This window comes from Rhea pennata, chromosome 5 (assembly GCF_028389875.1).
Source record: "Rhea pennata isolate bPtePen1 chromosome 5, bPtePen1.pri, whole genome shotgun sequence".
Classification (NCBI taxonomy): domain Eukaryota; kingdom Metazoa; phylum Chordata; class Aves; order Rheiformes; family Rheidae; genus Rhea; species Rhea pennata.
In genome coordinates, this window is record NC_084667.1 from 11,842,359 (window position 1) to 11,868,919 (window position 26,561).

Below are 26,561 nucleotides of genomic sequence, written 5' to 3' on the forward strand. Positions count from 1 at the left end.
CGAGAGAAACTTTACTAACATCCATTAGAGTGAAGTCCTTTGACATTTATGACTCAAAACTGAACCCAGTAGATGGACTAACTTCTAATGTTTGGAAACTGAATTCTAATGGGAATCCAACACTTTATATGTTGCTTCAGATCCTTCAGACATGTAAAGTCAGGCTGAAGATCTTGCGAGAGGAGACTCTCAGAGGAGATCCTAAGTACAAACTGCCTTTAGTTGTTACAAGAATCACTTTTCCTCATACAGCTTCAAGCTTTCAGTCATAACTACAATAAAGAAAGGCTAGTGTTGATAAACACATAAATAAATAAATCAAAGAACAAAAGCAGAAACTCTTTCAACATCAAACAGCAGTGTTTGTGTTACAGTTTAGCTCCTTCCCCATTATTTACAAAACCAACTGCTTGGCTCATGTCAGAAACCAAAATACAGGAGCCAGGTAAAGTTAGCTCCTCTAAGCTGAGGTGCAAAGTACCATTTATTCTGAAATAAGGTCTCTCTCACCTAGCTATTGAGCACGTGGTCATCTGTGAGATGAAAAGGCAACATTTACCTGGAATGTTTGGGACCCTTCACCTCGGACAATTTGGCAGGAGGAATTCAGCTCCATCTGCCCTTGTGGCTTGCGGATAACATCACTCTAGAGAAAGAAAGGCAAAACAACTTTTTCAGTAGGAGAAAATGTATGTGGATCTCAGAGCACTTAAGTACAGCATAATTTGCATGTCCAGGTGGAAGTCATTCACGAGCTGAAAAGGACAGAGGTAGAAGGTTGCCAGGTTGAATACGAGACAGCAGTGTGATCTCATTGCAGCGATGAAACAAAATCTCCATCGTGTCAGATAATATAACAAGAGTAATGGCCACAAATTATGTCTTGGGAAGTTTGAACTGGACCTATACCTCGTATCAGAAGTAAAGATGCATTGCACATTAAGGTGTATTTTTGTCTTGTCAGTAGATGATGAAAAAGAGAAAAAATTAAAAAACTGAAAATGAATCTTCTTAATACTTTTGACTTGTAAACAAAGAAGTGCATATCCACAGAAATACTATGTTATAATGTAGAAATGGAGGAAATTGCCGTGTCCAGAGCAAAAAAGTATGGAAAGTGAATCTCCCTAAATATATTCTCTGTAATCCAGCTAATATGAAGAATAATAAAGACCAACAATAAATGTGTCCTACCATATATGTATATTTTTGAGTATATAGTACTGGAAGTTTTGAAATAAAGTAACTTTATTTAAAATAGTTATAAGTAATAAAAAGTACTTGGAAAGGCTTAATTGCACAAACATGCTCTCTCAATATTTTTGTATTGATCATGGTGAGAGAAAACATTTCATATGAAAGGTTATTTTCAATTTTACCCATTTTGTAATACTTCCATGTCAGTGTGTGAGGTGGGAAATGAAAAAAACCTAGCTTTCTTCCCCCTCAAAATTGCAGTTTTCCCTGAAGCCCCTCATTCTGACTTATGAGTGCAAATCTAAGCCTTCCTGGCACTGTCAGTTATTTTTCCTTTGTTTTCATCTTAAACCTGACCAAAACTGTGCCATGGCATGCTTTCTACTTTCAGTCACCTGCACAAAGTTAACTAGTAGATGTGAAGTCCCTGTCCTTGTGAAACAGCTTTCATCTTCCAGAAACTGCCACCACAAAGAGCTTTTCTGTCTGAGCAAAGAAGCCGTAACAGTACCTGTGGGTCAAGCATACGGCTTTTCGGCAGGAAGTTTTTGGGGAACCTTGCCCACAAATACCCATGCAGCCTCTGCCAGTGCTATCAGCCTCCAACCTCTCATTCCAAACTGAACCAGTTCTACAAAGACCCTTCTCTCCATGGCTCAGCAAAGGGACAAGTGTATCCCATCAACTCACCGGAGACTTGTAGTACATGATTTGCCTGTTTCTCAGAACAAACCATCGTCTCTTCCACATCTTCACCTGGTTGCCCATTTTCAGCAAGTAACCGGACTTCTCCATGGGTTCCTGGAGGACAAAAAGCAAGGAGGTTTATCTTGCACCTCTCAAAACAACTACAAATGAGTTGCTGAAACCAAGCTCAGGCCTCTCTACACCACCAAATGAGATTAACAGCCAGCTGGGTGTTGGGCAGAAACACTGCACTCAGAGAGGCTCCTAGACTGCCTGTGTGCTACAAACACCACAAAGTGATGTGTTAGTAAAGAAGGCATATCAGAGATCGTTTCACTGATTGGTTTATACACTGAAAACTATTGTTTTTCTCCCTACCACAGCAGTGACTTCCCAAATAAAAATGATGTCTGGCTCTAAACACTGGTTAGACTCCTACTCCTTGTCTGCTTGATCTCTTACATTCAGGAGTACACAATTTAGAAATGTAAGTTAGTACTGCCTGTGTTTGAGGGCTTTTTCTAGAACAAAATATTCCATCCTTTCTCCCTCCATCCTCCAGATTTCCAAACATTGGAAGGTTTTGTTCTGTCACAAATGTGTAAGGCCATCATCAAAGGAGAACGTTGCTACAGGAAAACTGTACAGGTGATCAGGAAGAATTCCTCATGCTTATTGAGCAGTACATAATACAACCCCTTTCTGCTACAAACCAGCTGGACCAACAATGCAGTCAAGTATAGCATTACTCTGCAGTAAATAATATATTGTACTTCTGCGTTTTTTATTTCAAGGTCAGTCTCTGTCTGCACCCCTTGGAACTGTGAGGTAGCAAGACTTACAGTGCAGATTCCACCATCAGTGGAATAGGAAGATGTCCGCTGTAGCTTATGCTCTGGCTCTGAATAGTCACCATCCAAAGAGTAGGCATCAGGAGGAATGGCATAGTCACCCTCAGAGCTCAGCGAGGATATAGAAACACCTGTTCAAAATAAAGGGAAGAATGGCAATCATGGGTAGACAGAAGCAAGCATAGGTGTAATTTGCACCTGATACTGCACACTGCGGAAAGGTTTTTGAGTTCACCATTTAAGCTTCTTCACTCAAGAGAAACAAATCAAATGTATTCCAAACCACAGATACTTAAGAGCCTCAAATCAAGCTTTTGACCCCCTGCTCTAGCCTTTTTCTTTTCTTTTTTTTTTCTTTTGCTGAGGAGTTAGAGGCCGGGTTTGGCCACTGACAGGGAAAGAAATCTGCTGCCAAATAAACAGAGATTAAAATAATAGATTTGCTATCTAAAGCACAGGCATGATGTTTTCAGCCCAGCAACATCCATTAGAAAACCTCAAGCCTCTCCCATTCTAACTAAAGGAAAAGCTCTATCACCAGCAATGGGGCTTTACTTTCTTCGAACCTTCTACCACTGGTCTGTGGCACTGCAGAGACACATCAGCCAATGCATCACATCAAAAGGCAAGTTAAGATTACATACAGTGAGATTATATTTTATTGACTGACAATTCCAATGAATATTATACTCTGAGATCCAATTTAACCTTTCCAGCACTCAAGGATAACTTGTCCTAGCCAAGATGCAAATTACTTCGTGACTCCTGAAGGCAGGAAAACTTTGGTTACTGGTCAAGATTCTCAGCTAGTAATAGAAAGAACAACAGTTTCCCTAATGTGTTGGTACTAGCTTGCCTTTGATCAGAATTCACAAAAAAGGTATGGATGCTCTAGTAGGTGTGTGATGAATGTGGGAGATCAATCTTTCCCATGATCTTAGCTTAGCAATTATCTGGATGGAAAGCTATCAATGACAAAAACCAAGAGGACAGGTTTTTACTGAGTAGCTGTTTGCCTGCATGCTAGAAGTCCTCGTTAGCATCATTAGTGGTGACACTGTTCAGAATATCTTGCTTCATTTGTAGGAAGAACATTCCTGCTGCTCCGCGGCAACACTCCTACTTTACCTCTTTTCACTGCACGAGGGCTGCCTGGCATGCTAGTTTTCCTGTTTTCGGATCCAGCATTAGAAGCTCTGAAGCTGGCATGGGAACTACAGTCATCATCAGAGCCTGAAGACTCATCTAAGAAAGGCACGTTGCTGATCTGTGTGGCTTTCTGGAAAACAGACCTGTGTGGTCAGCATGTGAGGTAAAAGAGTCTTTGCAGGATTTTCTCGTGCTCATAAGGAGAAAGAGCAATCAAAGCAGGCCCTTGCTTTTCACACTATCTTGCCCACTACTGTCCCAGGGCTCCTCATTTCCTATTCTCCCTTTCTAATTCCAGAACTTCCAGGCAGAGCTGTTCAGTCCCATTTTGGAGGTCTTCCCTGGTTACACCCTCCTACTGTTCCACAAGCTTAGTGCTCCCCCTTGAGCTGTCAAGACCCCTCTTCCACTTCATTCTCTAGGCTACAACCACTGTCACGTCTAGGTTCCCGCAGCCTCACAGTGCACACTGCAACCTCCTGGACCAAAACTTGCTGCAATGTTCTGCCTTCTCAGATGCTTTTATCATTTGTTGCTTCTTCTGCGTTCTTTTGGTCTCCAGTCCTTCCTAGCATATCGTAATTTTCTTTCCTTCTCTACACAGCATTGTCTCATCCCCTCTCAGATCAGTGGCAGCCCTGGCCTATTCTTTTCATAACAGGAGAAGTGAAGTAACTCCTTACCCCCTTCAGCGTCGTGTAGACTGGCACTGTGACATTTCTGTAGATGAGACAGGTAAATGGCCCAGAAGCTGCACGTGAGAAATTTGAAACTGGGAAAATTCAGAGAAAGATCAAGAGAGTAAATAATACAAACTGGTGAAAAGAAGCAGGTTTTAATGGAGAGATAACTGCATTTGTGTAAGAACCAATGTAGCCTCTTGGAGCCTCAGATAACAGACGACTGCCTTTCTGGACAGTTTGGCCTCAAAGGCTAGAGGTGGTGTTATTAATTACCACAACTCCTGGAGACAGCTGCAACATTTCCTTCATTCAGCCTGTAAGACACTGTACTCATTCTCTGCTCCCTATAGTATGACAGCAGTTCAGTGAACCTCACAGGAAGGACTATGGCTGAAGTCATTTTGATATGCTGATGGGAAAAAGCATGAGCAATCCCAGCTAACTGAAACAGGAGGAAACTATTTGCCTGGCTACCAGTGTAAACACGGGCCACCCGAGACAGCCTTAGAGTTATCCAAATGATTTAGCAACAGCTTTCCTCTTCCTGTTTCATACCCTCCAGACCATCATATCCAAACAGGTGAAAGCAATAGTGGAAAATCTGTTCCTTCCTTCACTGTGAATTGTTTCATGGTTATTTTCCACTCCTAGGTTGGTAAATTGCTGGAGTTCACAAAAAGGGGAAAGTGATGGTGGAATAGCAAGACTAAAAGCAGGTCACAGACATGTAGGTGGCAGAATAGTTTCAGCAAAAGTGAGGAAGGAGATAAAGAAGTCCCCTTAAAGATGTTACTGAATGTAGGAGCTCACCCAGCCCAGCAATCATCATCCCTGAGTCCAAATACATCTTCCTCACTTCCCTCCTTATCATTGCTATCTGCAAGATCAAATTGGCTTTGAAAACAAGCAACAAAAGGAAGAAATGTGAACAGCCAGAAGCTCAGGTCACACAGTTCCACTGTAAATCCCCTCTAAGGATGGTCTAGAACTTACAGCAGCTGGAAGCATCATTCACTGTGGCCACTTCAGAAAACCTCATGCCAGACTTGGCCACCGCATAGATTCGACTCTCCTGAAACAATAAGACCGTTAACAGCAATGGTCAGACAGAAACACCATCCCTGCAAAAATAACACTCGTGTCACAGAATCTCATAATACTTTGGACAGGAAGGAAGGACCCTTCAAGAAAAACTGATTCATTCCACCAGATGTTGGGTGAATGATCAACAGCAGGGAAGTTTGTCTGTGTGTGATTCCCTGAATCACAACAGAATTGGCTTACAGGTGCTATAGAGATGATATCCACAGACTGGACATCTGTGTCAGTAAGTGACAGCATCACAGCTTAGAAAAGTTGCCTTTTCTCTTTTACAAACAAAGCATTAAAATGAATCAAAAAGCCTTAAGTAAGGGCAGCCTATAAACAGTCTACAGAATCACCAATATCCCATGCTCTGGTAAGTAAAGGGAAGCAATTCCTGGAATGATTCGAGTAAGCCTGGGCCTCAGTGATAACGACATATGGGGCTTTCAGTTCAAAGGATCTCCAAATGCTTCACAAATGATAAAAATTCACAGGGAGGGGGAGACTTCAACCTGTAACTAATACAGTGTTATGACCAAGAAATCAACCAGTCTAAAATGGATAAAAATCAAAGCTAGATATCTGAATCCTCTTGCTGCTTCTTAAAACATACTAAAAGCAGTCAAGCACTATCAGATAACAGGTATAAAACATACACATGAAATTACCAGCAGATCGTAAAAATTAAGCACACCAACACAAGATATGACAGAACTGGTATTTTCTGAACATGTATGCATTAGGACTCAGTCTGTAATGAAATATTACGCACAGTTTTTTCCACAGAAACTTCCTATTCAGGGCTCATAATGGACATTTCTTACTGAGTAATCTGCTATTTAATTTTCTACTTGTCCTTGATTGTCTGATACATTTAAATATGCGCTACTTAGATATACGACTCTAGTCTGAAGATAAAATAATAGATTTTCTCATGAGCTTTCATGTGGTGTTCCTGACGATAGTATTGCAAAGCTTTGTAAACATTAATCTCCGGAAGGAACATGGATGGGTGCGATCTCCATTTTCCAGAAGAGAAACTCAGACCTAGATTCTTTAAAGTATCCACTATCTTAAGAGTACTTATTTTGAGATGTGCAAGACCTGACTTTTCAGAAAACATAGCATCATGTAACATTGTTTGTGAGGAAACACAACTGAATAGCAGTCAAGTGCTCAGCACCTCTCTAATCAAATCTACTTGCTTAACTCAAGTTGGACATTCAGAAAGCATGTGTGTGGAGATGATGACCACCTGTGAGTTAGCCCAGCTTAAGGGACTGGTAAAACCTTACACAGGAACTCTAGATCAGAGAAAGGGATAGCAAACAATCTAAGGTGCAATTCCTTTCTTCCAAATGAGTCCATTGCTCATGACACCTTTCTGACTTCTGCAACAAATAAAACAGAGATCTTGAAAACAGTATTCCCTTTTATTACACTATCCAGCTTCACCTCCACAAGAATTCCATAACATGCTCAATGAAGCAGGATTCATTTGAAAAAGGATTAAAATCTGCATCACAAAGGATACGTGCAAAGATCACAGATAAAATTAATTTTTCATAGAAAAACATTAGAAAACACGAAGATTAACACTGAGTAATTGATTTGCACCTTCAATAAACCACCTGTTTGTCCATGCCTTTAAAAACGAACATTGAAAATAACTGAACTGCCTCCTGTGACATTATACTGATTTCTGTAGAGTTCATCAGTTGGATAACATGCTAGCAAACAACCCAACCATTCGAACTAACAAGTAATTGAGGGTGATAAGAATAGACTGTGGTTTCTCACAAGAAACAAGCAACGGAAGGACATGTACACAAACTTCACCTGTGGGTTTTACGTATTTTCCCGATAGAAGACAAATACCAAGAGATAGGAATGCTGAGATCTAGTCCATATATGTATGCTACCGTTCACAGCTTCTTCTGACCTTGAGATGACTTGGTCCAGGCCTTTCACATGCACTTATGACACATGTTTTCAGTTGAACTAAGGATGAACTTTTAACCATAATGCAGCACCTCTTGACTTTCATTTTTATTTCTCACTATGTTTTTGAGTACTACTCTCTTTCACGGATTTTTTTCTTTTCTTATAAAAAAACAAAACAAAACAAAAGAATTCTCATTGGAACTAGCATGCCCCATGATCTGGGACTAGTAGACTAACTGGTTCGGTAACGTGACTTATATCACCAGGAAACAATCAGCTGAAACAAAGGAGAGTTCAAGCCTAGCTACTGAACAATACTAAACGATGGACATCCCCTCTCTTACCGTCACCCTTGCATTTCTTACCCATGATGGGAATCTGTGCAGTGGTGGTGTGGGAGGTTTGCCTCCTGGATTGAATACATCAGCCTCAGAACTCACAGCTTCATTTTGCCCTGCAGATGAGTGTTTGACATCCTCATATGTTCCAGCTTCTTCCCGCACCTGGCCACCTTCTGTCTCCATCTCCTCCCGCACCCCATCATCATCAATGTCTGTCTCCTCCACTTGCCCATGGCAGACTGGAGAAGCTGTTATGGGCTGGAAGGTGCCAGTCTCTAAGCTCATTATGCAATGGGAAGAACCAGCTCCTGGCTGTGGCTGGCTGTAATGTCTCTTGGCTAGTTGGATACTGTCTCTTGGTGTACTGGTAGCCCGTGTTTTCGGAAGGGTCATACTATTGCCAAGGCCACATTCCTTCCCTGGACAGATAGGATGTGCTGAAACAGATGATGTTGATACTATCAGGGATGGCTCAGCAGTTTGGAGATGGCTCTCAAGGCTGCTCATTATTTCTCTTGAGGAAGTGGAGTCCAGCCGGTGGGACCGGAACCTGGCACTCAGTTCATCAGAGGAGCAGGCTCTATCCAAAGCCACTTGTTTCAACGTGCTCACAGAGCTATGATTTCCCTCCAAGGAAGTCTGGAAAGTCAAAGCCTCAAGGATTCTTGTGGGCTCGGCTGGAGGGTCCAGTGACGTGGGATCAGAGCACCCTAAACTATACTTGGAGCTTATGACAGGGAATATGTCTTTCTCTGTGGAGAGACTCCAGCTTGATGGGTCAGTCATGAGTCTCAGCGTGCTGTGGGAAAGCAGAGATTTATCCTCTCCATCCTCAGTAAAGGTGTCATTAGCAAGGACTAAGTTTGCTGCAGAGAGGACACATTTTGTAGATCCTGTCTGACATGCTTGTTTGAAACCAGGTGCAAGGAGCATAGATTTCTGCTCTGTTTTCTCAGGGAAAGAAGCCTGTGGTATTCTGGGCTCCACAGAATTATAGCTCCAGAGAGATTCAAAGTGAGGAATGCTGGTCATATCTACAGCGGAGGAAAACATATGGTTAGGGCATTCAAATGCTTTACTGTCTAAAATGTTACTTGCTGGAATAAATTGTTCATGCTGGTTTTATTTCAATAACAACCATATTGGTACAGCCAGTGGAGAGACCCCTGCCAGGTTAGGATTCCACAGCACGGAAAAGAGATGACTAGGAACAGCTATAACAAAAGTGTATATTATTGGGAATGGTACAGACAAGATGAAAAGGAAACAATCATTATTTCTTACAAAAGTGGAACTAAGGGATGCTTAATGAAATGATCAAGCATTATGTTTAAAATCTTCAGAAGAAAGTTTTTTTTTTTTTTTTTTCCTCCACAGAAGTATTTTTTTCTACAGAAACTATAGAAATACAATGCTATGATGGTCAAAAAACAGGCTAGAAAAAGCTGATTTATCAGCAGCTAAAATTAACACTCCACACAGACATTCAGGCTTAGGAAGTTCCCAACAAACTCACTGCAGAAGCTAGACAAGTACATAGAGAGAGGGATAGCTCTACTAGCACTATTTTCCACACACTTTCTCAAAACATCCACACCCAAACAGAGCACAGGATACTGGACTAGGCAAACTTTCAGTCTAACCGTATACAGCAGTGGTTTTATTTTTATATCCATCCATGATCACATTACTTAAGACAGCCATTGGAAGGAAGTGCATACAGCTATGCAATACTTCATCAAAAACAGTCTACCTGGCCACTGCTTGGCATGGTTCCTTTGACTTCAATGGACCTAAACTGATTTAAACCAGTAAATGAACTGGTATGGTTCCTCCCAATCCAAGGGGTTAGATAAGGCTCCCAGTATACGTATGGAAAACTTTCTAACCATCAAACTGACCACAGAGTTTACTCTCCTTTAAAGAATATCCCTGGAGCTTTGTGCAACCATTTGGTGCTATATGACTTTCTCCGCAAGTTTTATAACAGTTAGTTATACGTTTTTGTTGTAAAACCTTTCTTTTCTGTTTATTTTCTCTCTATCCCTTCAGTTGGTATATTAGAAGATAAGATGAAGGGCCTGTCTTGACTACTGTTTTGTGCCCATACAGTACCTATACTCTGTTCTCTTTTTTCCTTTTCCCTAATGACTAGATTTAAAAAAATGTATCAGCTCTACAGATTCTGCTGAATAGTAACATTCAAGTATGGAGAAGTGTGGATAAAACATGTTGGAGTAGCAGAGAAAGCTATTTATCAGAGACATCAATGCTGAAGCCACGTGCCTCCTCTGTGCCTCTTGCCCTACGGCAAGTTCCTGTGGTATCCTTGTAACCAGTAAATTGAGACATTTCCCCAGAAGATGGTACAGAATTTGTTTTTACATTATAAAGGAATATTTTTGGTAATAAATATTCTTTGTGTACACGGAGCTTTTCAGACAAATGAATACCACAAGTTCTTCCTGAAGACAGTAAGCACAGACAGGTTGAGCTGGTTTATTTCGGTCATGTAAAAGTCCTTCTTCGGAACAAAACTCAGGCCTTCTTCTTCCCAGTATTAAGTTTAGGCAAGAAGGTACAATTAGCCTAATGCCAACCTTACTTTTGTGGAATTGGAATAGAGCCAAAAAAAGGAAAAAAAATGAAAAAAAAAAGAAAACCTTAGGGAGTGGCCATGCCTTCAGTCTCATCCAAATAGCACGGTGCACCTGTGTCAGAGCTCCTGCAAGACTGCCAAAGAAGATTCAGAAGCAAAGCTCCCTAACTCTCTCTAGGCCAGGCACACCAGGGCTTCACCCTTTCTGTTAATGCAGGCCCCCAAAATAATCTAGAACTCTTGTCATTTTAATTTTCTATTGTAAAAAACCCTCCATTCTATTTCTTCATGTCTAATCTTCTCAGACATTCTTTTCTAGATGTATAGCAAAATCTTGAAATTCTAGATGCGTATCGTCTCCTGCAGGATATGATCATCAATCATTTCAGGTAGTTTAACTGATCTTGGCTTTTATAAATTGTCTTACTGAAGAGAATCAAGTCTTTAGACACTTTGGAAATTGCATAAACATGGGTGATTGTGATTCTATATGGCTGTCACTGAAAACGCTGCCTGAATATCCAGCTCTACAGGCATTGCTTAACCACTCTATAACAGCTTTACAAAGACGTAAAAGCAAATTGAAGATGCAAAGCAATAGAGGGAAGGCCAAACACAAGCATCAATCACTGTTGATTGTAGAGAGCACGAAAACCACTTTTAGAAATATAGCTGAGGAAAACAGGAGGAAAAGACAACCATCAGTGCCTGACCTTGGCTCTCAAGGCACAAGGAACTGAATGTTAACAAAATTATTCCTAGCACCGAATCCTGGCACACATTCTTCCCTCTCCCCGAGGTAAATCATTAGCACAGACCAAGAAAAAGGCCATTCATTTTAAACATTACTGGAATTAATTTTAAATATTACTGCTATGCTTGCAGCTTCCTAGATGTGACGGGAAACAAAGCAGATGAAGCTGTTACTATTAGCATGGCAAGCAAAAGGAGATTTGTCACTTTGCAGGGGCCTCTGAATTTAGCCTGGCACATCGAGACTAGTGAGGGATAAGTGGACAGGGCAGAGCTGTTTACTACCCAGGGAGTTGGGACTCTGGGAACACTTAATACCAGATTATTAACGCAGCTTACCAGCCATTCTCTTTCTGTAAGCAGCCAGAGCCAGAGGGGATAAGAAAAAACCCACTCGCAAAGCATTTAGTTAGAAACATGGTGGGATTTAGAAGGAATTTTGCCCTATTGCCTTGTTGTGGAAGGAAGGGAATGCCAGAACTAAGCGTCTGCAGGGAGAATTGCCCCCTGCCTGCATGTCCAGTGAAGTTCTGGGAAACTAGCTCACATTGCATGACTAAACCTAGCTCATTAAAAAAAAGGAAGAAGAAATGGTAAAGAGAGAATTTCCTCTTAAAAATGAGTTGTGATGAAAGGTGCTGATTGCAGGTCCTGGAGACCAAAGTCCTCCATCTATCTACCAAACAACAACTGCAAAAGCACAAAAGCCATAAACTGCTTTCTCTACCCCAACCTGGTAGTACAGAAGAACCCACCTTCTAAAGGCAGAACAGACAGCTGCTGCTTTGGCCTATTTAGTCTGTAGTTACTCAGCTCAAATGCCAGCAGAGATGACAATTCTTTGAGAATGAGGACACTTTGCATGTGGAGGTAGAGTGAAATTCCTCAGGGACTTGTATCCTGCACCACTGATGTCAGTGGAGATTTTTGCTATGGATTTCAGTAAATGCTTTTAGTTCAGGAGCTAAGTGTTTTATTTTAGTGGCAAGAACAGACTCTCAAAAAAGGGGTCTGTGCACAATCCCTGATGGATATCAACTAAGAGCTTTTCAGATAGGTAAGCAATAATATTCCCGTCTTTAAAATGCACCCCTGAGGAATGGAGCAATTCTGCTGTTTGCTCACTGTTGCAAGTGCTAAGCTGCAGCACAGTTAAGATTACAACCCCAGAATCCTGACTTCCATTCTTGTGGTGAAGACTACAATGCCAGGTGAACGCGTTTACCTTGCAATGTATCCTGAAGGGCTTCAATTTGCTCCGTCAGCCTCTGATTACAGTTTCTCAGATGGTAATTTTCTAGCTCAAGCTATGAAACAACAATAATAAAAACTGAAAAATAACGTAAAAAGGGTATGTGTTCGACTCTTCAGAACAGGTCTTTTTCTTTACTCACATTCACATGTCAGAATAGGAAAGGAAAAAGAATGGATGAAGTTTACCCGAAGCCCTGGAATTCTCCTCCTCCGCAGCTCCACTGGAACACTGACCTACACTTTGCCACACTATCTCAAACAGCCTCTGTAAACATTATTCATACTCCTAACACAAGTCTTTTAATTTACTTCTCTACTACTTTTAACTTTCTTCTCTACTACTGTTTATTATTTACAAAATGTTTATCATTACCATTTCAGAAATAACTGTTATGAAAAAGGCAATCAAATAACTATAAGCCAGGAGCAGCATTTTTCCCTTCACCTCATGTGTGGTAAGAGAGGATCCCCTTTATCCAGAGCAAATATAAAAATAGTAAGGGTGCATCTAAATCAGCAATTAGTGCACAAGAGTGATTCTTTGCAACTTTGCCTTATGCCTTTGCTTTGACCTTTTTGGCGCCCACTCTTAAACATAGCAATGGTGCATCCAAAGATATTCCCTTCCTAATTGAACTAAGGTTGCAACTGCACCTGTGGTGCTATCTAGAGCAACCTATCTATTTGCAATGTGGATGTGAAGTCCTTCAGCTACCAGTGCTCTACCTGTGCATGGTGTGCACCTAAAATCAGCATCTGCCATGTGCTTCATTGCCAGTAAAAGACACAATGTGGATTTATGGTCCTGGATCCACAGAAGGTCACACTAAGTCAAACCCCATCCTTCCTTCTTTGTGCTGCACCAGTCAATAATTCAATGTCTAGGCAATCTAAGGAGATTAAAAAATTACATCTCCAAACAATAAATGCCCACAAAGACTACTTCTCTTTGCTGATCCCCCAGCAAATCCCCTTTCTGATATAAACTGGGAAATCTATGGCTTGACTTGGAAAAGAGAGAAAGACTGGACAGTCCCACTCACAGATCTGGGATACTACGGCATCTTTAAAACCGGGTGTTGACCCAGTGCTATCTCTCAGCTACTCTAGAAGGTATTGAATTGGGCCTGGACAGACGCATAGGTCCATAGGAGAGATAAAAAGGAAGAGGCTACACATGACAGAATGCTGTGTAGGAGGAAAACAGCATTGGTCAAGGATGGCAAATTAAGGAAGAGCAAAGGAAAAAGCAGTTGTGTCACAGCTGCTTTCACAGAAAGAGGGACAGAAACTGCACCCAGAGAAAAAGGTAGAGGCAAAGAAAAATTGGGGGAAAATCACCTCTGCTTGGTAAATGAGACAGTAACCTTCTTCAGAGACTGCTTTTGGCATTAGCAACTTAGCAGTCATTTGTATTTTGCCCAAAGCAATCAATAGGTCTCAGTCACAGAGACAACTCTAACCCTACAGTTGAGTGTGTGCAGTGCCAAGCAGGCTGAAGGCCTCTGTGGCAGACTGACTTTCTGCCCTCAGACTGTTGTCTCTAGGCAGGAGGCCACCAGCAGCGCAGCCACTGCACCTACCTAAAATGCCTTGAAACCTGGCAGGAGGCTGAAGACTCACCTCTCTCAGTTTAAAAGTTACCCACTCTTTGATCTTGGCAGCTTTCTCTTGAACAAGTTTTGCTTCCTCAGTCCTCAACTGTTTCTGTGCCAAAAAAAGATTAAATGCATTAGGATAGTACAGTTAACAGTGTTTTCAGTAAGCTACTGCATCAGGAGTGACTTATACACTGAAGCTTCCATTCCAGGCCTAAGATTTAAGGTTGCTTTTTTGGATACGGCTGCCCACCTGTCCTCTGAAAATTAAGCTATTTAATTTGTCTTACATGGTCCCTGGAGTTACTTTTAGAAGATTGTTTCAAGAGTTTATTGTGGAATGGCAAAATCCAGCCTGGGTGATGACTACCTACTACTCCCCTCCCAGAGTTTCATTTATATATGGTCTCTAACTTTTCCTGTTCTAGATGGTTTTGCAGTGTTGCTGCTTGCTGTCGAGCAGTTGCAGTGTCCCATCCCCCTGACTCTTTGCTGGCTGAAGTTAATAAAGAATTAAGTGGCACCTATATGTGATTTATAAAACCTTCTAATGCTTCCAGACAAAAGGGATTCAATAGCTGCAGCTCAGGTGTTGAGGGCAGATATTAAAGGGCATGAGTTTGGAAACTAATGCCAACATTATATTTGTAACACACACAATATTCTCACTGAGAAAGTAATTTTTTTTAAAAAAAAAATCTAAGTTAGCAGACTCAGGAGGGAAAAAAAAAAGAAAAAAGGAAAAAAAAAAAACAAAAGAAAGCACCAAAATTCCAAACTTGACCATGAAAGACCACAGGGCCCACTAGCAGGTTTTAGAAGGTGTAAGTGGCTGTATGTTTACATATCCTTTAAAACAGGTTTTAGTCTACACAAAGGCTTTATGGAAATACTGTTGATTTGCACAATCAACATTTTTCCCTAAGTATCTGCTTAGGCAATGTTGCTACATCATTTTTTGCAGCTGTGTTTTCTCAGCTGTATTTTCTTCTTTTCTGTGCATTTCCTTCAAAAGACACTAGATAGATTGATTCCGTGATCACTTGAAGCCTTCTGTTCATCTCCTGTGTGGATTCAGGAGAAGGAATGTCACTGAAAGGTCATCTGCCTACAAAGTGATTTAAACAACTACAAGGATAAGTCAGTTCTAGAAGCAAGGGAAAGAGGGGAATATATTCTGTATGCCACATTTAGTCTTTGATTTCTCTAATTAAATGGACAACAAACATAATAGTTGCTTGGTTGTTTTCTCTGCCATACTGGTTTTGCTGATGTGAACATATATTTCCAATTAAGATAATAATAATAACAACAACAACAACACCTTTTTTCCCCCCTTATACCAAAGGGCACAAGTTCACTTAAAGAATGACATACAAATACAGAGTAGATTGCAGTAAATTCCCCACACATCACTTTTAATCATCACATGCTATTCATCATCACAACTGTACATTTAAAAGTTCTTATTCAAATATACTTGCTGACTTTAAAATAGACCTTGGCAACATTACGGCCAGCAGTAACATTTGTAGTTGAGCATAATGAAATAAAAGTAATCAGATCTCATGCTTCATGAGAAGAATTTATTTAGTTTTTCCTCATTGGATATGGCTGTGTGCTGCTAATGATCAGGTACCAACTAGCCTTTGCTGGAATCAGAATATCAGACTTGACAGACCACTGGGCTGAAATGATCTGGCAAATGTAGTGGGTTTATCATAGTTCTCTGAATAACTGTCACATGGTAATGTCTTTGAATCTCCAATGACTTGGGCAGATTAGGGACCTAGTGGTAAAAGATTCAGAATATTGTTACGCCACACAGTGCAGAGCAATGCCAAGATTTCATTCAGGGTCCTGAAGTAGAAGAGCCACATTATCACAGTGTTGTCACAGGGCCTTATAAGCTCTGCCTCTCAGCAGAACCAGTTCACTCAGGCACAACACTGTAGATGCAGTTATTGTGCTCTGAAGTCCAGAAGCAGTTAGGGATTCTTTGTATCCCATGTTATTGTGTGGTGCAGACATGACCTCAGGGTCCTCTTATTAATGTCCTGAACTCTACAGTTCTCCACAACACACTGGAAGTAGACATGGTGCCAATATTGAAGCAGCTCTTAAAGATCAGCTTGAATTCCCACTCTCCCTTTCCATTCTGAAATTAAACTGGTGACTTTGGGATGAATTGTTTCTTGCCTGAAATTGTCAAGCTTCCACTTCCACCTCTAGAATCTCTTTTTGCCCCCTGCTGATAGAATAATGACATTTCTACCAGAAACATCTTTTTCTCATCTGTTTCTTGATTTTAATCATATCACACATCACTTCTGAGTAAATGAGAATTTCTTCTGTCTTTGATCGAAAAAGCTGCTTCCAGACCTTGATCATTAGTGTAGCTCCTTTCGAACCCCGTCTTTCTCTTCCAATATGCAGAAACAATGCACAGACTCTGTCTACATTATGCCGGAACAAGTCGGCCCCAGGAAGTGCTCTGAAACCCAGACTATTAGAGAGAGCGATGCCTGGCCTCCACACTGTACCTGGCCTCAAGAAGTTCAGACATCATTCTAGCTTGCCCTTTAAGCAGGTGTAAATTAGTTAAATGTAAAGTGCAATTCAAACAATAAAGTAATTTCTTATGTAAAATTCTGATGAGCTACTTTCTTTTTAATGGAAATTATTTACTTAGTAATGTGTAACGTTAACTGAGTCCTTATGTTATACACAAGGCCACAGCAGAAGACCTTCACCTAAGCTGAAATATAAGGCCTGGCGCAGGTATGGCTCTTTTCTTCCTCCAAGTGAGAATGCAAGCAACTAAGAACTAGCCATATGGAAAAATAGCAGATATTTTATAATTAACACATCTGGCTTGCTAAAGAATTGCTAAAGACGGGGAGAGATCCCTTGCTGAGAAGCAGCATATGGTGAGTCAAAGTGGGCCATGGAATGACTTTGCAGACATACTGCTAGGAAGACAAGAGGCTGAATAGAGGCTTTTGTCTTGAAGAAGAAAGGAAAGAGAGCATCTTCTGTCAACCACGGCATCATTTTACAGCTGATCTGGAGACAACTCAGATGGTAATACATAACAATGCAGACCTAAGCTGTATCTTTGAACCGTACATTACAGAGTCCCTCTGGCTCATGAAACTGCAGTTCTCCCCATAGAAGATGTCTTTACCTGTTTTGCCAACTGTGTCTCCAATCTGTTGATCAGGACTTCCTTCCCCTGCACTGTGCCCATCAGCTCCTGGTATTTCCTGTACAGAGTACCCTCCGATTCACTGGTTTTCATGTTGGCTAGTTTCATCTTCTCTTCCATAACTCTGATCTGTAAGGATAATCAGAGGGAGATCAAAACCAAAACAATGCAAATTCAGGAGCTGCTTGTTTAGTGCAAGACCCTGACTGACTGAGAACATTTCTAGGTTCTATATTTGTTAAATCAGGAAAGGAAGGGAAAAAAAATTAAGTCACAGTTTTAATTTTCATATACGTGAAAATAATGTAACTTTCATATACTGAAAATAACATTAACTTGCAATGCTGAGGCAGTAAAGGATACAAACTGAACTGTGAACTGAAACACAGTGGAGTGTAAAATATTTATCCATTACTGGTAAAGGAGACAATTTAAGTACCATAGTCTATATAAATATATGGATACAGTACAACACATTTTCCTCCTTTGCAATACCATGGTCCGCTTTTTACCCCACTCAGTATCAGGCTATACACCACAAAATCCTGGCTATTTGTTTCATGTCAAGAGTACTATAGGGAAATGTATTGAACAACTCCGTCCTCTTACGATCCTCAGCTTTAACAATGTTTTGGCTGCTTCTGGTTTTCTGATAAATGGTAACTTATTAGCGGGTCTAGAGATAACATGTTATATATTCTGAAAGCTTTGCCCATCTTGGAGCTCCTGCCAGCGCCAACAGTAGCTCATATCAACAGGAAAACGCCATCCTAAGTGTTCCTTCTCTAAAGACAAGGTTTCAGTGCTCTAAAATCTAGCTGTTTATGAAGTCTAACAAGTTTTTAAGTGAATACTGAGAACTTCTTCACTTTCTCCCAAATCAGTGTGTCCCAATACCCCAGTTTCTCTGCTTTACCATTACCTCATCCTATTGCAATGTGTTACAAGACTTCACCTCTAAAGGTGACTAAATTTCCTCCAGCTTAACTCCAATGCACTAATTGCAGCATTTGATGATGGATAAATACCCAGTTCCAGCACATCCCAAAGTGACTGATTCTGCAAAGAATTCTGAGACCAATTCCAGATGCCATTAGCTTGGCATGAGCATGGAGCCAGAAGGCAGAATGCAGGCAATGACCTGCAGAGACTCTGCGTGAGAAAGTTGTTCACGCTCAGTTGGGCGGCCTACACCTCACTTACAGGAGCTGTGTTTTGTCTTCCTGTCTGTCTGCATTAGACAGAGAGGCAAACTGCCTCTTCCTCATACTGAATCAGAAAGGCAGACACCCAACATCCAAGCCAGAACATTAAGCCTGCTGAGTCGGATGTGTTTTCATTAGAGTTTAGGGTGATTATAGTAAAAAGAAATAGCCCCTCCTTTCTGTCTGATGCCCAAACGCTGACTCTGTGCTGGAGGCTCACAGTGGGGACTGCAAACATGTGATTTCTTTAATTGAGGTTGGCAGCTGCAGGGAGCCCATTGAATTAGCAATCCAAACCCCAAGTCTCCTGGAGTGAAAGATAAGGGATTTTATACTCAATATGGAGCCCTTTCATTTGTCAGCCGCTTCTCATTCATGCTGAACAAACCTGTTTACTGAAGGAGATGCCCCTGCTCCTTATGCTGTCACTTCTTCAGACTGCCAGACAGAAATGAAGCATTTCTTTAGCAACACTTTTTTTTCTGGATGTGGATAAGACTGCAAGAAAGGCAGAGATGCTGCAGCTTTGAGGGCTGATCTTGTCTCCAGAAATTGCCAACAGCATGGCTGCAGAACTGCTAGCTGCAGGTGAGTGCATGCAACCTTCAGAATAACCTTTATTTCTGTAAGGGCATCCCTCGCACATCTCCCCAGCCAAGCTCGTCATTGTCCATGCTCTGTCCATGCTCTGTCCAAGCATCTGCTCCAAAACAGCTAATGGATTTTGCAGACACACCCTACCTGTTTTACAGAACCTACCCTACTTGTAGGCAAGTCCTCACCAGTACTCTTTCTTGTTTGTTTTCTGAGGACCCAGTAGGCAGCTCTCTGTACTTTAATTCTGAGGTACAACATCCTCTTCCTTTTCGACAATCAACTGTGTCACCACTTCACAGTTCATTTGCTTCTCTATTGTAAATGAGGAGGAAAAGGCTATGAAGCTGAGAGGCAGATACAACGTGCTGGCTTTCATATAGGGTTAAACCTATTCAGAAACCTGCTCATAGCTCAGGCTCAAAGACTGGGAACCTCAAACAGAAAAATCACTTCATGACTATAAATCAGTGCTTCTCTAGTAGGGCACAACACTGCAGTGTTGTCTGTATGCTAGAATGTAGGGAGTTTAGAATAAGTTCCTGCTGGGTTTGTATCAGAGCAAGTGTGGCAAAATTTCTTACCTGTTTCTCTGCATCCTCAGCCCTTTGCTCTGCTTCTATCACTCTCTGTTCCAATTCCTGCATCTTTAGATTCAAAAGAAAATAAAGGAGGTGGGAGGCAGAGAGGGGAAAGAGAAGGGAAAAAAAGTAAACATTACTTAGCATTTCACCCATTTGGCTCAGGAGTCTCATTTCCTTGTGCAGGACTACAAATCTTTGGCATTTTTTTTTTTTGCATTAACTGGACAGCTCTGACCAAGAAAAAGAGCCTTTACCTCTTCCAGTCTTTTCTTCTGCTTCACTTTGAATTTGACAGAACTGTTTCTATATTAGTGAGCTTCATCATTCATTACAAGGGTCAAGGGAATACTCCCATAGTCCAAATCACAGACCACCCTCTGTGATTTACACATTGTGGGTTGTCCCTGCAAGTAGCCTGTCTACAGCACTCCGTTCTCTCCTGTGTTCATTCCAGCTAGGGTTCATTCATGACAGTAAACAAAACTGAATACATCTTGGTAAGCTTGTTCTTTATAGTCAATAGTTTGCTTTGGCTTCCAAAATATGATAGGTTCATAATTGACAAGAGAATAACGACCTTAATTTTCCTAATGCTTCTTCTCATTTTAAAGAGCTTTACAAATAACCAGTTCTGTGATCCTTAATCTGAGCATCATTTCTATTGAAGTCAAAGGACAACTGCAGAAAATTTGATCCAAAATGTACAAAAAAACCACTTAATTCTCAGCGAGAGGCAGGTGTATCTGGGGTGAAACAAAGTCACCATTTCATAACATGGGCTCAGAAGTCCATTTAGAAAACATAACATTTCATGTCTCTTTTATTGAAACCTATATTCCATGATTGAATTATGCTACAAATTGTTAAATAAAGACCAGACTTCACTTCTCTTCCTCTAGCAACTTTTTGCTAAAGCCTTTTTGATGGCAACTTAGGATCTTATTTGCACTTGCAAGATCTTGTTCCAGCACCTGCCCTGCTTTGATGGGTCTCAGATATTAGCACAACAATGTCAACTCAGTGCCACTAAATTTCAACTATTCATCTGCAGAATTTAAAGGATGCTTCACAGAGTTTCCAGAACTTTCCTAGTGTTTTACTGATGAAGGAATTACTAGAAGCAGTTCCAGAAGATTAAAAGAATTGTGCTTCAGGCAGAGAACAAGTTGCAAAGGGAACTGAACTCTTTTTCTCTAACACACTTCATGCTTCTGGATGAATCACTAGAGCCAAGTATCCAAGTTGGACACTCCAGGACCAAGTCAATACTTCTGAAAATGGGGCTTATGCATCTTAGGTTGATCACCCTGAATAGAGATGTCAGCATTCCTGTGTTTCCACTTCCTATTCTTTAGCTGGAAACAATACACTTTCTTGTAAGTGCACTGTGATCATATGAGCAGGCATGAGTTGTCAAAAGACAACTTCTCACAAATATATGTAGACAAATCAGTGACCATATAACTAAAATACGTATCACATCATAACAAATATTTTCAGCAAGTACCACATTCAATGAAATACCTCTCTTTGTTGCTGTTTTTTCGTGTGTTTTTTTTTCCCCTAGGAGATAGGCCAAGGACATCACACTCTATGAAGCTTAATCTCCAAACCATCAAGGACATTTTTTGGCAGAGGAACAAGAGATGTTGTAGAAGATTGTATAGACTGTCAAAGCCATAGTTTATCTGACTGAAGACCCAGTTTGAGAATCTTGGTAGAGACCAAGCCCAAGGAAATCTAACATTGACAGCAGTGATCTGGGTTGTGACAGAGCCTGTATCCTTCAGGGTCAGTGACCTAGCCATGCATTTCCCTGTTAGTAACTGGATAGTCCTCACCACAAACAGGTAGCAGTCAGATCTGCTGATGAAAGACTGATACTAGCTGGAGACATAACATGTTTTTTTTTTTGGGGGGGGGGGGAAGGCTGTTTCTGACAGTTTTGGAGTCAAAATCTGCTAGTTTTCTGATCCATTGACAGAGGCTATATTCACAGCACTGATTTTAGACAAACCTCTGGGCTTTTCCTCAAAGGCTAGCATCTTATCCTAATAATTTGATCCTCCAAAAGGTGAGGAGATCTTTCTGAAAGGCTCAGGTTATGTTAAGAAGAAGGCACTGTTCTTGCCTGAAATTCGCTGTTATTCCAGCCTCATGACAGTTTGGTTTCTGGTGCTAGCAGTCCTGATTCCTGATCAGGACAGAAAATGTATGTCATGACTATTCCTGATCACTTAAGAGTTATGGAAGCTTCTTGTGCAAGCAGGATAACCTGGCTAAACTCCAGGCAAATCAATTACATTCTGTCACTCTAATTCCCCCGTAGCCCCAAATGAACTCCTTTTCTTTACTTCCTGTACTACATTGTTGGGTTGTCCTGCTATGAACTGTAAAATAACTGCTGTGTTTCTCATATACACAAAATGATTATCTCACCCATCTCTGGTGTCAGCAGCCTCACTGGGACACATTCACATTTAGTATGCCCATGTTTGTAAGGCTCTCTCAAATCCCTCAATGAATTAATAATAATACTTGGCATTTACATGGGCCCTTTCATTCAAAATGCTTTATAATTTGACAAATGCTACTAAGTAACCCAGGTCACATAACAAATTAGTGGCAGAGCCAAATTCAAGAAACTCCTCTCCCAAGCATTAGCCCAGGTAGTTGTATGCAGAGACAGCAGCAGGTCCAGTTATATGGTCATGCTTGCACGTGACAAACGTTTTTTTTCCAAACGTTCATTATTTATTGAACCAAGAAAAACAGGTTAAAAGCTACCCAAATGGTCCTTCTAAAAGCTGCAAAAATTCTCCTCTCAACCATTCACCCAGGCCTCCCCACTTCTGTCCACTCAAAACACACAAAATAAAATTGAGCAAAAAAAGTTCATGCCTGTCAGCCTCATTTTTCTTTCTATCCTTTCCAAGAGGTCCCTTGCAACCAGGTCATGTTGCTGCCAAGGCAAAGGCCTGCTATGCCACTCACCAACAGATGAGTATCCCTTTCTTTGTGCGTATGAGAAACTCAGAGTGGAAATAAGTGCTTTTTTCCAAAGAGCCCTGATCCCTGCTAATGTCTGCACCAAGCTGGGATCCAGGGGTCTCATGCCCCCAAGGGGGTCTGAAAAGACAACCACCCTTCTTCCTGAAGGCAAGGTGCTAGGTGCCTCTGCTATGCCGACCCAGAGCCTAGCTCTGCGCATCTTGTCTGGAGCTAACTTGACTGGTACAACTGCATATTTGCAAATCAGGCTATCAAAATGAGAGCTCACACTGTGTGAACCAGGGCACTGGTAGTTAAACTGCTGGGTTTTAAATTCCTCATGTTCTGAAAAGCACTCTAGATTATCCAATCTAAGCGGATTTTAAAAATCTCAAATATTTAAAGTGTTAGTGTGCATAGTACTGCCAACGCCAGGCATGAGCAAGGATTTTTTTTTAATTAAAATAATAAAATATTCTTAAAATCATACAGTTGGTTTAAAAAGACTGATTTAAAGTGAAGGTCAGGTTTCTAAGCCTTTCAATCAGTAGCTTCCAGACTGCTAGATTCAGGTAGCTCCCTAGCTACACTAGTGAGCAAGTATCACACCACTGCTAACATTGTTCTTTGCTTTCCCTGGCAAAGACACTTTCAACCTTTTTTCTTTTTTAATTTCCTGCTGCTGTGACCCATATTCAAAAAGTCTCAGGGGCAATGCTCACCACAGGTTGGCAACATAGCTTGACTGTGCCCACTTCACATTTTTCAAGATTTCCCCCTCAAAATTTTTTTAAGAGCACAGAACTATTTCAAAAAAGTCTGAATCTCTTCATTTTCACAGGTGGGTCTGTAAGAAAAAAAAAAACAAAATCACAATTGCTATAAAATACATGATAAAAATCACTGGGGTTAACATCACTGCATGTAGAGCATGAGAGCATGCATCTTCCTCCTCCTCCACTTTCTTCAGTTTTTTGTCACTGCCCATCTATCTGAGTGAGTGGAGGATACAGCATGGACAAGAGCCCTGGTTGCTGTGACTGCTGGAAAGCCCTGTAGTTTGGGGTGGGAAGAAGGGTCTCTGAGCAGTTCACTGCAGAGTGCTCAGGAACCTGAGGCACAGGAGACTTCACCAGCAGCAGTTTTCAGCATGAGCATCATATGCTGAGCGACTGTGCTGGGACCTCGTGTCAGTCAGCAGAGCCTGCCCAGAGCTGTCACACATTACCTGAGCTCTCTCCCCTTCCCGAAAGACATTAAGAACATACAGTTGCAAACTTGCTAGCTCTTTGACCCTTCAGCTGAGCATATGACAGTGCTAAACAAGTAGTTACAGAGTAACCTAATCACTGAACCAAGCTGCTACCTAATCTTAAAGAAGGGAACATCGCTTTGACTGAAGGGCTGAATTAACCACAGTCAGGTCTCCAGTCCCCTGAAGCAGATGATGATTTTATTCTCTGCCTTGGCCCACAGAAGTCCTTACAGGGAGAGTCCACCAAATCTCTGGAGAGTCTGTTTTCCAAAAATAAGTTTTAATTGGTGGGTTTCTGTTTTGTTGGATAGTCAGAAAGTTTCTCACAGTAAGAGTTAAGAAAACATATGACCATAGATGCTATAATGCAGCAAATGTAGAATCCTGAATATCAGAGTCCTTACTAGATGTACACTATGACTATAAATGATTTAAGCCCCTTTATTTAATAGGGCTTTTCAACCATTCTTAACATTAATGTAAGCACTGAAGTCCATCTCAGAAGCTACTGTGGAAAGATAAAGGGGGTGCATCATTTGTTAGAACAATACAAGGAGTGGAACGAACAGGCCTCACATGCGACATACAGCGTTAGTGGAAGTATAATTACAGTGAAAGTAAGGGCAAAAATTGCTTCACTCTCTGAAGTAGGTGTCATTAAAAAAAAACCCAAAGCTAACAAACAAGAATATATACATTAAAGTTTCATAATACAAAATGGAGCACAAGTGAGTTAGAACGTATCTATCATCAGGTACAACTTAAGAGCATTTTGAGTCAATTGCAGAGATTACAGCTTCATTAGCAAACTGTGACTGAAAGAAGCTGTCCTCACTTTCCAATAGTAATTGAATGGCTGAGCAATCTTAAATTGTACTGGGATATTGTAAGCCACATTTTTCAAACAAGGAACTCCAAAACAAACGACAAACTTTGATTGAACACAAATAAGAGCTTAATGAAAAGGCAATAATTCAAACTGAAAAATAACCCATTTTAAGAAACACAGTAACAACAAAAATCCTCTCCATGAGGGAAACCAAATACCATAAAACCCCCATAAAAATCTACACCAGAACTTCAGATCTTTGCCATCCCTCTCCCCTAGAATGTCAAGAGAGTTCATCTAGTGCTCTTGAAAGACAGAGATGAGTAGGAGAAGCCTCTAAAATAGATGCCATGCAAACTTCTCAGATCCAGATCTCCTACATTATCTCAGTGCTCTCTCCAGTATCCCCAGAATGTTTTGACTGAGTAGACAGTATTATTTTAAAGTTGCAGCATTATTTGTACCCCTATCTGCTCTTTTAACATTATAGCATAATTTGCACTCCTGTAAGCTTTTCTACTGCCAGCCCAGTTTAGACCCCGCTATTCTTATCTAAAACATCCATCCTTGCTCTGTATCTGCCTGTCATTTGAGGTATCCAGAATCTTGCTAGGATAATGTTTTCCAGTGGTGTCAGAATACCTGGTGATTTTCCAGTAAATAAGGCCAAATTCTTTTTCACTAAGGCCACTTTAAACCACTCTGGCAGGCACATCCCTATATCTTAAGTGCTGAGCAGAGTGAAATGACATGTTGTAAATGAGGAAGAGATCCCTACTGCAGCTAACAGTTTTGCAGGATGGCTCAGTGTTTAGGGATTTTTGCTTTCATCCCATAACTCAGTGTAAAACAGAAGCAACCACTGTCTCACCTTCTCAGCTAACAGCTCTCGGATCTTGCTTGCCTGCAAGCGGAATTTGAAGAGCTGGGACTCCAATGCAAGGCACCGTTTTTGCCAGTCCATACAGCTGCCATTCTCCACTGCAAGTTCAGCCATTGTGAAATCAATTCATCAGCTTGGGACGCCTTCTGCGATACTCTAAAAATCCTAGAGAAGAAAGGAAAAAAAAATCATTTTAGACTGGCAAATTTTTCATTCTTTGTGTCCACAGACTCCCCAAGTCCAGTCTATGGAAACAGTGACACAGTTTATTTTGCAAGCAGATGTGCCAAATGAAATGGTACTATCCCAAGTTATTTACATTGCCCTCTGCCAGAGGTTACTATTTTCACTGCTGTCCTAGATAAATGGATCATATGATGACTTCCTGATTGGCTCTGGTACCAAGTCAGGCACATAAGCTGACCTTGCAAATGGCTGGGGTATGGGTGATTATGTGAGTTAAAGAGTGCTTGGCCATTTAGCTCTCCCAGTGGACTGAATGAATGGTTAACTCTAGCTGATGAACAGGGAAAAAGTCCAGGGGATAGTGACATCTTTCACTGATACAGCTACATTTTGAAGCGGATGCTCATCCAAAATGAGCAGCACTGCTGCCATGCAGCTACTGTGTGTCCCCTACAGCTATGCTACAAAATTCCAGTAGAATTGGCTCCCCACAGGGAAATCTAGGAAGTTTTTGCCAGGCAATAACGGTAATTTACCACTGGCACTCCATTTAAAGCCAAGGATGTTATGGATGAGCATACTCAAGCATTTAAACATATGAAAGTAAGCAGTTAATGGATAACAGATAAATATTCAAATAAACTTCTACCTTTAGAGTCTGAGTAAATAATTTACTAATGCATT

At 41.0% G+C, this 26,561-nt stretch overlaps 1 protein-coding gene across 1 annotated transcript in view; it reads right to left on the minus strand.

The window, feature by feature from the left end:
- The window catches only part of PLEKHH1 (pleckstrin homology, MyTH4 and FERM domain containing H1), a 43,428-nt gene extending 17,617 nt beyond the window's left edge, over positions 1-25,811 (minus strand). The window contains exons 1-12 of the mRNA XM_062576704.1: positions 25,680-25,811; positions 19,734-19,796; positions 17,330-17,479; positions 14,168-14,251; positions 12,516-12,597; positions 7,963-8,972; positions 5,561-5,639; positions 4,568-4,656; positions 3,864-4,014; positions 2,727-2,866; positions 1,888-1,998; positions 560-646 (exon numbers count right to left, since the gene is read on the minus strand). Coding sequence (XP_062432688.1) covers positions 560-646; positions 1,888-1,998; positions 2,727-2,866; positions 3,864-4,014; positions 4,568-4,656; positions 5,561-5,639; positions 7,963-8,972; positions 12,516-12,597; positions 14,168-14,251; positions 17,330-17,479; positions 19,734-19,796; positions 25,680-25,805 — 2,172 coding nt within the window. The 5' untranslated portion in view covers positions 25,806-25,811. The remainder of the gene's footprint in view (positions 1-559; positions 647-1,887; positions 1,999-2,726; positions 2,867-3,863; positions 4,015-4,567; positions 4,657-5,560; positions 5,640-7,962; positions 8,973-12,515; positions 12,598-14,167; positions 14,252-17,329; positions 17,480-19,733; positions 19,797-25,679) is intronic.
- Positions 25,812-26,561: the final 750 nt, after the last annotated feature.